The sequence below is a fragment of the Dipteris shenzhenensis genome, chromosome 5 (assembly GCF_047967505.1).
Source record: "Dipteris shenzhenensis isolate YYH24624 ecotype China chromosome 5, Dip_SZ_1.0, whole genome shotgun sequence".
NCBI classification, from domain to species: domain Eukaryota; kingdom Viridiplantae; phylum Streptophyta; class Polypodiopsida; order Gleicheniales; family Dipteridaceae; genus Dipteris; species Dipteris shenzhenensis.
In genome coordinates, this window is record NC_141600.1 from 59,503,612 (window position 1) to 59,518,413 (window position 14,802).

At 41.3% G+C, this 14,802-nt stretch overlaps 1 protein-coding gene across 1 annotated transcript in view; it reads right to left on the reverse strand.

Moving 5' to 3' along the window:
* Positions 1-2,402: 2,402 nt before the first annotated feature.
* Positions 2,403-14,802, reverse strand: part of LOC147902253 (uncharacterized) — a 171,157-nt gene continuing 158,757 nt past the window's right edge. The window contains exons 22-24 of the mRNA XM_087374827.1: positions 3,260-3,322; positions 2,993-3,167; positions 2,403-2,873 (exon numbers count right to left, since the gene is read on the reverse strand). Coding sequence (XP_087230953.1) covers positions 3,096-3,167; positions 3,260-3,322 — 135 coding nt within the window. The 3' untranslated portion in view covers positions 2,403-2,873; positions 2,993-3,095. The remainder of the gene's footprint in view (positions 2,874-2,992; positions 3,168-3,259; positions 3,323-14,802) is intronic.

Here is a 14,802-nt window from a genome sequence, read left to right on the forward strand (position 1 = left end):
CAAGCAAACAAGAAACAAAGTTTTGGAGACAAGATTTGAACCTATTCGAGAGGCGAAACAAAAAAAAAAGTTGTTGGAGAGAATAAGAAATGAGACACGATAGAGGGGGGCGAGACTAGTGACAAAGAAAGGTAGCACTCAATCAAGAGGTAAAGACGCTCATCGAGAGAGGGAGAGGCGCCCATTGAGAGAGCCAATGGAGGGACAGAGAGAGAGAGAGAGAGAGAGAGAGAGAGAGAGAGAGATCTATCAATCAACCAATTGGGCGATCACAAGAGTCCATCTGTCAAGTTCATCACCTTTCCTCAAGGACATCACCATTGCATGAAGTTATCCTTTGAGGCACAATTGTAGCATTCACTTGCACTAGTAATTTGAAGCTCCATTGTTGATGCAACTTTGTTTATTCATCTCTCTAATGGCACATGATCAAAGTTGTTTCGTTGTTGATTATTAAACAATTGTGTGACATGGTCCTTTTTATACCGTAGCTCGGTTCAAATTGAAGGTTGTCCTTTTCAAGATCTCTCTCTTTCCAAGCTACATTCACATCTACCTAAATGAAAATCACCATGGAATCCACTCCAAAATGTGTAAACATTTTCTAAACTACTACTAACATAGACTACTTGGTTCATCTTATCCATCCACCATTATGATTGCATGTCATCATCATTGATGCAAGGCTTAAGGTTATCCAACCCTCTCCAATCCAAAACCTCCATAGATCCAAGGTTCCTCTTGTCTTCTTTTGAAGCTATTAGCAAGCAAAACTGTTTTTTCTGACAAAGGGCCATTCATGTTCATTGACTGTATAAGGATCTCTTCATTTTAAAGAACCACCCTTTAATCATTTAGATTTTACTAGTGCTAGTATTCTCTTTAGCAGTCTCAGTAACTCCAACCTAGTACTCACTCTTACCAAGTTTTTCTTCAGATTGTTTTTACCACTAGCATCACTAGATGGTAAGTCAAAGAAAGAAAGCCCACTTTTTTCTTCGCCTTAGTTAAGAGTACAACACACCGACACCTCAGGTTTGCCATTTGGGACAAGAAACAATTGATAAGAAAGATGTTTCTTCGGTTTCACTACAAGACAAACTTCAATTATTATTAAGGCACAGCCATTTATCAACCTTTTATCTTAACATTCTTTATCCTATTAAGGCACAGCCATTTATCAACCTTTTATCTTAACATTCTTTATCCTAAGTCATCAAAGCCTTAGCTAAGCTCTCACTCCCCTCCAACAATATTCGCCATAGACCAATCCTGTTGTATCCTTAGTTGCTTCAATGAATGGCCTGTTATGAGAAAGTTGCAAGCATCTCCCCATGATCTCACAACTACTTAATAAAGGCATCTCTCAAAATTGGGAAGAGATCATATACTCAAACAAGAGTCAATGGGACCATGCTTTTCGAGACAGATCAGGGACACCACAGATACATAAGACTCCTCAAACTTTTGGATTGCAACATCTCCTTTTGACACTTAGTATGACAGAGGTGGATTTATATCCCACTTTTTTTAATATTGACTGGGATTAAGACTAATCGTTGCTGACTCTCCCTTTCATTGATTTTACTTATTATTTTCTCATCTTCATCATCGACCATAGTTTACCCTCCTTTAACTGTTTAGACTAGAACATTAGACAACCTGTTGATGGTCTATTCCCTCTCCAAATTCATGAATTGCTCATCGGACATGTACTTTGGTGCAACATCCTCGATTGCCTTCTGTGTTAAGAGCACACAAATAACAAGTCAATCTCCCACACAATGTGACTAGAACACACACAGGAACACACAAACTCTTTAAAAGAGGGGAAAGAAGGCTTTGACTTGTTATAGCTCATCGTCAAACCTCATCACCATCTGTCATTCTCCAACATCAAGCTAGCCAAATGATCCAAATGTTAGAACTATTCACTAGCTTGACCAAAGAAAAATATGTAAGAGAATTGGAAAGGCAGACTGCATCAGAAATCGAAGACCAATTCCAGGCAATTGCCATAGAGATCAAGACACTTCGGGCACAGATAGATAAGTGGTGCCCATGTAGCCATCCCGATGTGTAGTACTTGGGGGATGTTGTTCCAATGGCATTTCAGTGTCTTGTGTACAATAGTCATACTGTTGATCTGGCACTAGCTCCCCTTGTGGCTCATCGACTGGCATGGCATCGAGGGGTGGTTCGAGTGCTGATGTAGTCTCAGGCTTATAGCAACATACATGAACATGAACTCAGTTAATTAGAGCTCAAGAAAGATACGACACAGCCCCAGCGTGCAAACACTATTTTGAACATTTGCATGCCCTTTTGAAGATTTATATGCCACCTTCGGTGAGTTTTTCTTGTATGATGCTTGCTGAAAGAAATGTGAGAGTTTACATATTAGCAGTAAGATAGTGCCAAAAAAATGACACAGCGTGCACGTGGATGGGGAAAATGATTGAGAACAACTATTAGCTGAGTTCTGAAACCAACTGTCTAAATTGCCAATCCCATTATATAAGGAAATTTCAGTACTCCAAGAAGTTCTAGATGAAGGATTCAAAAAAATCAGTTAAAGCTTCATCTTTGCATATCATACAATTACGCAAGATAATAATACTTTCTCCCAACTGACTGACTGAATTGGTGATCCCAATATTTTTGGGAATTTGGTACTTGCTAACAAAGTTCTCTGACAAAGAATTGACCTCCATAACTAACCCATGGATTACAATTGCATCAGCTTCAAGGACGTATACTAATGTCATACAATTGAATATTGTACACGGGACAAGCTAATGACTATGCTAAGAGTTACTTTGCTCATGAATTGTCCCCCAAAAGTCGTCCTCCAATATTGTACACCCTCTGACCTGAAATAAAGGACATGCTTATTCTGAGTTTAAAAAACCTTACTCCATCATGCTTACATTCATTGTTTTAAAAAGCTAAATGAGATATCCCTTGACTACAAACAAAATATATTCTTTACCTTAAAACTCAGTCTTGGCACATTAGGCAGACAGCTCATATGCTAGCCTTGTCATTCAATGCCAGCACGTAATTGGGATCAGCGAATCAATATAACAGTTCTGTCATTCCACAGCTTCAAGGGCTTCCTCGATTGTGCAGAGCAAATCATCGAGCTCTGAGAACTCTGTCTGCAACTGTTACAGATGAGCAGGATAACCGGTAAGGTTTAACACACAGACTAGCACCAAATGCTTTCGTATAAGATTTCTCTCTGATGTGGACTCACCCTAAGGGTCTGACTGTAAGCATTCCACAAGCGTAGGTCCCCTTTAAAAAGATCCAATAAAACCTGTAGATAAATACACACAAGACTTATAAAACAGGCTGCATATATACAAAGCAACGATTAGTCCCAAAGGACCAATCTACCACATCCACTTACTAGATTTTCTACTTGTCTTAATCCTACTTGTGAAAACTCCTAATATGACACAAAATTCAGCCTTGGGATGCCACATTCACATAAGAAACTGAATTGATAGAAGAGGTTCTTTAGAATGAGATTTAAGTAAATCATTTTTCCTGTGTTAAATTTTGGTTTCATATTAAGGCGCAAAAACATGCAAATCGACTCTAATTGGCAGGGACTCCACAAAAATATACTATGCATTTATGTTAAACCATTAAGATTCAGAATTAAGTTTCAAGCAGCAAAACAAATCAAGCGTCAAGAACCAGAGGCATTGAATATCAATATGTGTACCCAAGTTTCCCAAACTTTCAAAATGGGGACGGGTACATCACTTTTCCAATTAAGTAATATCGCATAACCATGAAATGTCATTTTTTTACACCCACATCAGAAGCCATACATCATGACTATATCCAGAAACGTTATCTTCTCCACTGAGAATTGTTTCTTGTAAAATTTCAAAGATAACAGAACCAGCACTGTAGTGCAAACAGGTGGTACAGACAGTACATTATAGATTAAGCTTGTACATGCCTCAGCAGTAGAGTTACCGTCTCCAGTAAGCAGGCCTAGTACCATCTCCTGAAGCTATCAAAAAATTGATTGATGATTCTTTTTCCCCTCCGAGAATGTGCCTACCAAGCTGCTAATAATTGCCTTGGGCCCAACGGTGACAGAAATGGAATGAGGCCTGCTAATAAGAGCCCTGTATGTGTGTGGACTCCAGACAAATTGCAATTAAATCACACTTACCAGACCGACAGCCATATGCCTAACTTATTGCACATGCACTATCTGTACTACATGGCATGTTGAAAACGATTACTCAGACTCGTCCTGGCTAATGGATTTGGAGTATTAACATTGCCTTTCCTACAAACACGTTACTATGTGATAGCAATTCTGAACAATCCAATGCTACAAACAGTATGTACCAGAAGCAAGATGATCCCAAATCCCCTTCATTACATACAAAGAAGAAATTTCAGAGAGCACAGCCGACTGACAAGCATTGCCCAAGCAGCATCGTCTTGGATGCTCCAAATAAGCCCACTGTGAACTCTCAACCTTCAACTTCGAAGTCTAAGTTCATCCTTCACCATATTGCTTTTCACAACTCATGTGCATGCACACAGTTTCCCAAATGACAAAATCAGGAAACTCTTGTGCAAGACACAGGGAGAGTATATTAGCTGCCAGGAAACTCGCTCTCTCTCTCTCTCACACACACACACACATACCTCTCCATGAATTTCTACACCTCTATATTTTATCACTCTTAACTCCTTTCCAGAGCTCTAACTAATCTGCTACTAATCAGGTCATTAGCCAAAACATCCAAATGTCTATAGTGCCCTTCGTTATACTCATTCCTAGCTGACACCAAGCTGATTCTGCCATCTGGGGTATTCTCAGGTCAGCGCCTAGCCTCACCCTTGGCTATCGCCTAATCTCCAGCTCAACTGTGACCCCAATGTCGTGCTGGGGTTAAACATTTCTTTACTTCTTTGGGACTTACTTCCATCTGTGTCCTTCTGTCGTTACAAGGTCAACGCCAGCAACGAGGGGACAAACATCACGTGGTGGAGAAGATCTAATCAACAGCTGGATACGGCACAAGCGCTCTCTCTCAAGCATACAATTGCAGCAAAGCTTGGAGCTCACTGTGTACTTCCTCTGTGACTCTGGCTGAGACTTCCAAGGTGGAGCACCTGCCAGCAGCCATCATCACTTTTTCCATAGTAAAATAATTTATTCCACTCAAAACAAATTAAACATGAGGTGGGAGAGTGAGAACTCTATCCCTTGCCTCTACAATATGAATAAACAACCATGGGGATGGTCTATAACGCCATGCCATCCCAAGCGAGTAGCATTAAAAAAAAATAACAATTCCAGGTCCTCAACCAGCTGCAGGGGTCATTGTCACTTTGTAACTCGGCCCAGCTTCTACTATCATCGCATTGATGGAATTTTGGCACCCTCTGGGCTCGAGCCCGGGTGCAAGCTGTTGCCATTGTCTTTTAGGAGTTGCCGAACTATCACCTTGAAGCCATATTTAGAAATGGCTGAGGTAAAAATTAGATTCTTTTTTTTACCTGGAGTATTCAACACTTCTACAAGAATAACTGCATCTCCTGAAACTGAAGTGACTTACACTTGACCAATCCCTCTCACAGGATAAGATTTGCATTATTTGCACATGTGACAATGGCCCCCTTAGGTGCATCATTGAAGGACTGAAATAAATTTTTGCAGGAGGTGATGAGCTCAGAAGCACCACTATCAAAATACCAGTCTGACATAGAATCAAAACTGCATCATGCTCGGACAGATTTAGTGGCATGTGACAACAAATGCTCACTCATTATGAGCCATATGTGCTGCCTCATGGATGTGCTCATGGGTGGCAGGAGCAGCTACCAAGTCCTTGATGTTGCTTCTTTTTCTCCGAAGTAATGTGCTTCCACACTTTGAGATGTCATGTCCGGGCTTCTTTCAAAAGTTGTGGCTTCTTGAAAAAGTCGCATCTCTTTTTCTTCTTGACATCACCTTGGCTATGAGGTACTAGGAGTACATTTGGGCTTGCTAAATTCTTGCCCTCCTTTCCTTTTCCTTTGTCATCTGTGGTGAAGGCTTGGTCTGCATTGATGGAGGCATCCATACTTGAGCGACTCTACTAAGCTGAACAAAGGTGTAGTGGTTGGAGTTACCCATAGCCACTAACCTCAACTCGTAGCAAAGCCCTGATAAGAATCAGGTGGTCCAAACAATTTCATGGACACCATCTAAGGATCTAGTACAATCTCATCAACATTGATGAGCTGCTTTGTAACCACTAGGTGTCGCAAGTAGACTAAATGTCCTATTAGGTCTACAAGGCCATACCAATGCTAAAGTGGCAACAACTTTGACAAGGTGAGGAACAAACTTCCATAAGGTGGGAGAAAACTCCTCTTTATTCTAGGATAGGCTCTTCTATCAACCTTGATTCACTAGGCTGCTATGTGGCTTGTGCAATTGCCATGGATGACGCTATAGGCAGCTCACTTGACTCTTCTGGAATGATGCGGACATAGTCGACTTAGACCAATACTAGCACTCAACTTGCTCCTAGCCAACCTTTGGTTGATAACCTTGAGGGTCTAATCAAATTGTTGTCTTTTGATGCTCTGCCCCTATCGTAGAAGTTTTTCTATCTAATTTCCTAGCACCCTTAGGCATAGAATTTCCTTTTCCCTTTTTTCACATTATGCATTTAGCGACTCAAGATTAACCATCAAAGCATCTCTTTCAACTGTGACTTGTGTTTGTCCTTGAGTTGCTTGATTTTCTATGCTACTACTTGCATCTATGCTGATACATATCTACTCTCCTGGTGAGTTCAAGAAAGTGCTTCGCGCTTTCCTCATGTTATGACTCCTTATGAGTGCATGTCATCAAGTTCCGTTTTCCAATTACTTGCCTACTAAAACATTGTAAGCTAAAAAGAACCACTTTCCTTCACATACAAATTTCTCGTACGAGATGTAGGGTCCTTAGCACTAAGTTGGCTTCCACCTCATCATAACCAAAAAATCCAATATCACACCTCTAGCAGAAGAAATTTTTATGAATTAAGGACTGGTGATATGCTATTTTGTCCTTGCCATCAAGCTATACAAGTTTATGATCCATGTCATTTTGTGTGTAAGAAAACAGCTTTATAGAAGCCTTTGAAGAAAAAAGCAATTATTTTCATTGATGGAGGTGCCAATGGGGTGGACAAGCTTTGTTTTACTATCAATGCTTTTTCTTGAGTTTTTGAATCAAAATATAGCATCATTGAACCCTAGATACGGTAAAGTCAAGATCCTGTAAAAGAGCTAGAAATTAACGAGGGTAGAGGCTGAAATTGCCATCAACCCTGTGGGGTATTTCGACAAGAACAAGGAACTGCTCCACTCCCTCAAAAAAAATTTCATGTCTGTAGGTAAAGGCTGCTCAGAAAGACACCTACATCTCTCCCAAACGGCTACCAAGGTGTGTACTGTGCCTATCCAAAAACTAGCCAATGTATACGCAGGGTGGACTTGGGAACCATCCAAAGCCTCTGTACATCTGGATCTCCAAATGTGCAATGCAGATACACTCGCCAACATCTCCCACAGAGTATGCACAAATGCATGTTCAGGCTTATGCAAAGTGTCAAGACTTTGGTTTTAGAAATGTTTGCAAAAGCAAATGAAGAGAGAATGGTCCATATCACTTCCTTATTCGACCATGTGTCCCTTTTTGAAACTGGCCATGTATATCCTTTGATTAATCTCACAATAAAAATTGCATTGCCGTTGTTATTTGTTGTATGCAAGATTGACTGCAAGATGGTTGTTGGTTTTTTGCAACTGTGATGCATGCCTTTGACAGTTGTTAGATTCAAGTACCTTGGACTATGTGTGACTGGGTGTGCCAGCTTGTAGAGACCTGTAACCTTAGATTGTAAAGATGTGTCTCTTGCAAGTATAGCTTGCTTGTGCTTAATAACATGGGGGGGCTTGTAGAGTCTCTTATGGGATCAGGTTGCTTGTCATTCCCCTTCCTAGGTGTTGCCTAGGTTTATGAAATTTCTTACTAGTTCATTCCTTGTTTTTTCTCTCCTTGCGACTAAGGCTATTTGCTATCTATAAGTTGAATTCTACTGCTCCCATCGATTCTCTGCGTGTCTTTGCCTTTTGTAGTTACTTTCATAGTTCAACTTCTTGCAAGGAAACATTGTTCTTCTTGGTGGCATTTGTGACTTCACAATTGAAACTGGAACTACTACTCAAAAGTCCACTTTGGGAACACTATTTCAGCAACTATGGATGCTTTGGACTGGATGGCATGAAATTGCAGCACTAGGACAGCTCCTGGAAGCCAACAATTGAATCGCAATCACAGCAGGAATACTCTGGAACAAATCGCAATCATCTGGGGAAGAACCCTGGCGTTGGGATTGCGCGGATTACAGGAAGAAGCTATGAGGACACAGTCCTCTTCAAGAAAGAGTGATGGGAGAATAGGGATACAAGCATCACACTGCACTAGGGCCCAAAAAAAGGGCTAGAACCCGCCCAACCTCCCCCCCCCCCCCCCCCCAAGGTCTTTATTGCAATAGAAATAGAATTTTGTACAACTAGCTCTCACAAGAGCTTGGCTGAGTACAACTCTTATTGATTCTAGAGCTTAGGGGCTCTTCTTTTATAGGCTTGGACCCAACCCAAGAGCATAGCTTTCTAAAAAGCTGGGGCTAGCTTTATTTTGCCTAATTTTAGACTTTCTTTCCCAAAAAGCTGGGCTTTTACACTTTTAGCTTTCCAGAGCTTCTCAAAGCTGATTCGCATGCTTTTTGAGCCAGAATCTTGGCTTATAGGCTATTTCGCTAGCTTTTAGCCTTGTGGGGTCCTCCATATCTGGGCAAACACCTCCTCCTAGTGCTTTTTGTGTCTTAGATCCCGCTTTTTGGCGCTTTCCCTTGGCTTTCGAGCCTTTTTTGCACCCTTCTTGGACCTACACATCCAAAATCCAACACTTTAACCCGTTAAAGGTTAGTCTAATGCATGCATTCTAGTACTTGGACTATTTCTAGTCCCTTGTGGGCATCCCCACAGTTCTCTTTTACTAATGCATCATGCTCTACAAGTTTTGTTAAGGCATCATCTTTTACTGCATTAGTGGCTGAAGAACCTGAAACGACCATACAAAAAAAACTATTGCTTCTCCTTTGCCATTCTCTTTGGGCATTCATTGATGTGATGACCTAGCTTTTTGCAATAATGGCATTTTCCCTCGTTCATAGGCTTATCTGCATGCTTTTTTTCCTTTCCGGAAGTATGACAACATTATGTTTGGGATGATATTTGCCTTTGCCCTTATCTTTCGCAACAAAAGATCTCTACCATGCGCATTTACTGACAGATTCTTTCCAGTTTGCTCTTTCTACAACAACATTCCAATGAACTCCTAAAAGGTGAGAGGGTTGTGATTCCCTATCATGGACGAATTGAGTGACGTATGAAAAGGAAGATAAGACTCTGATAGGGAGTTCAATGTAGTAGAGACGAGCTCTAAATCTGGTTATGACATCATCGCTTGTGCTCGAGCCTATTGCCCACAACCTCCTCCTTGCTCTACAAAGGAGTGACTAGGGCAATGGCAGCGGGACCAACATCATTACTAGTGACGAAATCCCCAAAGTCGCTTGGTAACCAAAAGTTTCCTAACCATAAAGCTCCAAAGAAAATAGTTGGTGCCATCCAACTTATCCTCCTGGGTTCTGGGCCATCTCAAACAAAAGCACAAAAACTATCCCTATTGCACACTTACAATCTCTGCCCAAAGTAGCCAATGCTTGACTCCAAAATACACTTTATCCCACTGAAAAACTGTATACCTGAAAAGAAGATTTCCCCAGGCGCAAGGGAATACGAGTACTGGAAAGAATCAAAACTCCAAATGCAACATAAAAAATAGCTAAAATCTTACCTGGTGCAAATCTCCGATTTTAGAGTACCAAAAGCACCTTGAAAAGAGACCAACGATGGACAGATTTTTGCCCAAAAACAACCTTCCCCCCCTCCCCCCCCCCCTCCTTTCCCTTTATTCTCTAAGAGGCTTTGCAACATGAGCGAAACAGAGATTATTAGCCTCTGTTTGGGCTGGTATAGCTGTGAGACAACAATATAAATGCTCTACAACAGAAGTACTATTGAAAACAAGTCAAAAACAAGATCCAAACCACCAAAAACCAGGCACTTTTCCAAAAACAAGGGGCGTGCCATTGGAATCAACAAAAAAACAGGTTGATTCTGAGTGGAAATAGGTCACCCTATTCAGAACAGGTCTGATACCACTTGAAAGAGTCCAAAACCACCTCATAACAGGTAAAACAGCAGGCTCTTTTGCTGGAAACGGGTACAACCTGCTACAGAACTGCAAACTGAAGCAAAAAATGCTCTAAAACAGTTGGCATGTCAAGAGCCAGCTGTCGTAGATTAAAAAAGCCTTCAGAAACAGTTTTCCTCCTTAAAAACTCTGCAGCAGGGAAGTTTTGGCCCAAAACAGGGTCGCATAGGTTGAAGCAGCCTCAGAGATCAGTCGCCTAGTCTTAGAAGCTTAGCAAGAGGTGAAAATTGAAGTAAACCAGGTCAACCAGCTGCAAACGTCCATCAAAATCAGGCGCTTCTGCCGTAGAAGAAGTCACCTAGTTGAAGAGAGGCTCCTAGAGCTCTTTTGACCTGAAATATGCAGGTGGCTGACCAAAAACGAGCTGGTTGGTGACTTTCTTCGCTATGAAACTTCAAGTGTCCGCAACAAAATTGTTTCCAGGAGGCGGGCGAGGTGAGGGGAGTGGTGTGGGAGCAAGGGGCAGCCCGCTCTGATACCAAATGTCGCAAATAGAGCAAGAGTTCAAGGAAAACACAATTTGAAGGAAGCTCAAAAGACATTGCAATAGCGGCAAATAAGAAACTGCAATAGGATAGTCACAGAAAGAAAGAAAGAAAGAAAGTTTATTAAAGTCTTCGGAAGACCGATGGGTCTATGAGACTGTGAAAATCCTGATAAAACGAGCTGTGGTAGTGGAGCTACTAAACGAGCATCCATACCAATGCAAAATGCAAAAAAATGGTAAGTACTAAGTCTTAAGTACAACATAGTCATGTCAATGGTCGACTATATATCAATCTCAGCATCATCATCAATATCAGCAGCAGCAGCAGCAGCAGGACATCAGGATGGATGAGGCAGTGGAGGCATGAAGTTGTCAATGCTTGAAAAACCCACCATACAAATCAGCAGTCTGTGAAATGCTGATCGTGGGAAGAAAAGAGATAATTTTCTCTAGAAAAAAGGGTGACGTAGTCTACTACACTATGGTCCCCTCCATGTATGCATCATATATTAACAGATGCCAAACTCATTGTGTGGAAAGAAAAAAACGAATTGTGCAGTTTTAATGAAGGGTAGTCTTTGTGTAAATACATGGAGGACATGATCGTGGAAGTGACCTGAATGGCTTGGGACATTGTCAAACCAAGGGATAGGTGTGAGTAGGTCAGCTATTGGCATAAGGGGATGAACTATGAAATCAGAGATCTGGGAGATGAAAGAAGGGGATGAAAACAAAAGGCGAATAGTGCAGTTTTTAACCTCACACAATAGATTAAAGACCATCCACTCCGTGGGATGCAGACGATATAAACTCACACCTGCACACACATCCACAAATCACATGAGCATCCACCTATATCAATGGTCTTTGTACCAAGTTTGGTCATAGCTCCAAAGGAAAAGGAAAGAATCTTGTTTCTATTTGCAAGAAATAAGTAACACATTACAGTTTTTAAAGATATAGTATAGAAGCGACTAACAATACATCATAATTGCAAGAGGTTGGCGGATTACAGCCAAAAGGAGACAAACCTCTGCTTTAAATAAAATCAAGCTTAATTCAAGATATGAAGATGTTGAAGCATTTAAAGAGAATAAATTAAGAAGAGGAGAAATAATCGCCTAAACAAGATACTGTGTAACAATGACAATTTTGGGCCCATTAGGAATAGAAGCAATCCTCAACCATGAAATCTAAAACAGATGTGGGACTTCCATTCATTACAAATAATGGAACTTGAAGGCTCAACTTTTGGAGTCCTAAAATAACAAAAAAGGAATAGAAGATGCATACAATCCATAAAATTTTCTACTCAAGCCACCAAACTGAGTGGATTCACCAAGAAAGACCAGTCCAAAGAACCTAGTGGACAAAGATATCACGAAAATCTTGTGCTAATGTGGCAGAATAATCCATAAAGCCTCTGATGCATATCACATGCAAGTATGATTCTAGTGAAGGCAAAGGTTATTGAATGATGTGAGTCCAGCTCAGAATGTTGCAGGCTAAACCACTACATGAGGTCACTATGGTGAGAAGATATGCTGTTTCTAAAAAGGCTGATCCCTAGGCCAAAATGATGCGAGTCGACCTCAAATACGTGGGCAGTATGCATATCTCAGATAGCTGGGCCTTGCAACTGATCTGTCACAAGCAATCTGAGCCTGATTTAGGTCCAACTGAGGATCCTTGTGTCTCTTTAGCATGTCTGAAATCCATTGTTCTTCCCTCCTGCTACACTTAGTGAGGCATACACATGGGCTTTGTGACATATCCTGGCGCTATGATGCTATGAGCACCCTGTAGACATCCTCCTGCTGGTCTTCCGTCCATGAAGAGCAGATTCAATAACATTTGCTCTAGAGACCACACTGTGTTATTTACCCTAGAGACCACACTCAGTTCAGCTCCCACCCAAAAAAGAATTCTGTGATCCTATGCTATCTGCTGCCCTGTTCTCCCAATTATCACATGACCTCTGACATTGAGGATACTTTTGGATGCCCCCTTCACAACACAAGAGCTTAGGACTGCTATGCCAAAAGGTAAGTTCCCAAGCCATGACAGCATTGCTCCTACTTTCTTCGTCACACACTACGATACGATAGGGGTGGTCTCTATCACTTCAGTTTTCCAAGAGATTCGGGACAGCAGCATCATGTGCTCCTCTCTCTCAAAGGGATTCGTTCATCTCATCGCCAAAGGCGGTGACACAACCCACATTCCCCAATGGAGGTCAATCACTCTTCTAGGTCACACCTACAAGATTTTGGCCAAGCTAATAAACTTGAGACTTCAGCCCTCCTCCTTGATCTTATACACAATACTCAAATCAGCTTCGTACAGGGCAGGAGCATATTTGATAGCTTCTTACATTTTCTTCAGTACGCCAAGGAGACCTTGGCTACTCTTCTATTTCAGTTTGAGAAGTCATATAACAAGGTGGACTAGGGTTTCTTGGAAGGAAATCTCCAATACATGTTTCTCTAAGCTATGCGTTACAGAGATTTATTCTCTTTACCACCAAATTCTTAATCAGGGTGGTATAGAAGATAGATTGCCAATACATAATTTGTTAATCAGGCTGCTCTCTTGCACTGTTCCTTTATCTTTTTGTAGCTAAGCAATGAGTGATTTCCTCCACTCATAGGTACAAATCACAAGACTTCATCTCTCCATCAAAACGATTAAGAGCTTTTTAGGTTATTTGTATCCTTTGGAATGAGAGAGGTAAGACCATTCTCTATGGAGTTGGAAGGGGTTGGAGACTCTAGTCCGATTTACAGAGCAAGAGTTGATTGAGGATACTATTGACCACATGTCAAATAGTGACTTCAACAACGGGCACCAATGCATAGACAATGGCGCTTGTTCGCCTCACAGGGCCATAGGTAGGATACCACGACGGGCCACATATGTCAACAGTCGCCGCCAACGTTCCATCACAGGTTTTATGCCACCACAGTAGCCTCATACAGCAACACCCCACCAGCTCCCATCCTCTAAGCCCGGGGAGAGTTTTTATCTCAATGTATTGATGTCATTATGATAATGCTTATGGTTCTTTTCTTTTTGTATTCATCATGGGTGCTCTTGCCCGCTTAGTGGCTCCACCCCTCAGCTGATTGTATCATACTTCTTTAGTCTCCAGACCCTTTGTCTTCCGAAGACTTTCAATAAACTTTCTTTGTTTCTTCTAGTCATGGCTAGTCTATGGCACATCTAATTGTAGGGCAGCTATCCTCGTCAGCACATTCCATGGGACCCAAAGAGTAAAGATAATGAGTTACAAACTCCCCCCACAAAACCTTCACTCAGACGCACATGCACACACACGCGCACACTACACACCCTTTTTTTCTATGTGAAAAGAAGTATCTTATGTAAAAAGAATGTATGTTCATAGCTGCCCCAAAGTAGAGCAACTAATATTCAAAACCTAGAAACAATGATAAACACTTCCAATTGGGCCAGAGGAAGATCTCCAAGACAATGCGCATCTTGGAGAAACCAATACAGGGAGGAATAAAAGAAGAGATAAACATCCACCGAAGAGTGCATGTACAGTCGAATGTTATAGGCATGATATAATGATCACATTGCCCAATAGCAACACTAGCAAAAAAAAGTGAAAATAGTCTGGCGTAAAGGTATATCTACCAAACAACTAGCTTCCTACCAAAAGAGATCTTCGGAAAACAAGCATGAAGGTAGCCCTAAGGTTTTAGAACAAAATCGTGAGTAGTAGGGCAGGTCCAAAACAGATGCAGAACCATCTCCCTCAGATGCGAACAAGTATGGCAAGCCAAAAAAGCTACACACTAGGCAGCTAACAAAGGACCAACCAGTAAAGCACCTAGCTCACACACACACACACTTTTTTTTTTAAGTGAAAACTTTGATTGATTATATTACAAGAATAGTCACCTCAGAAAAGAGGCGCTAG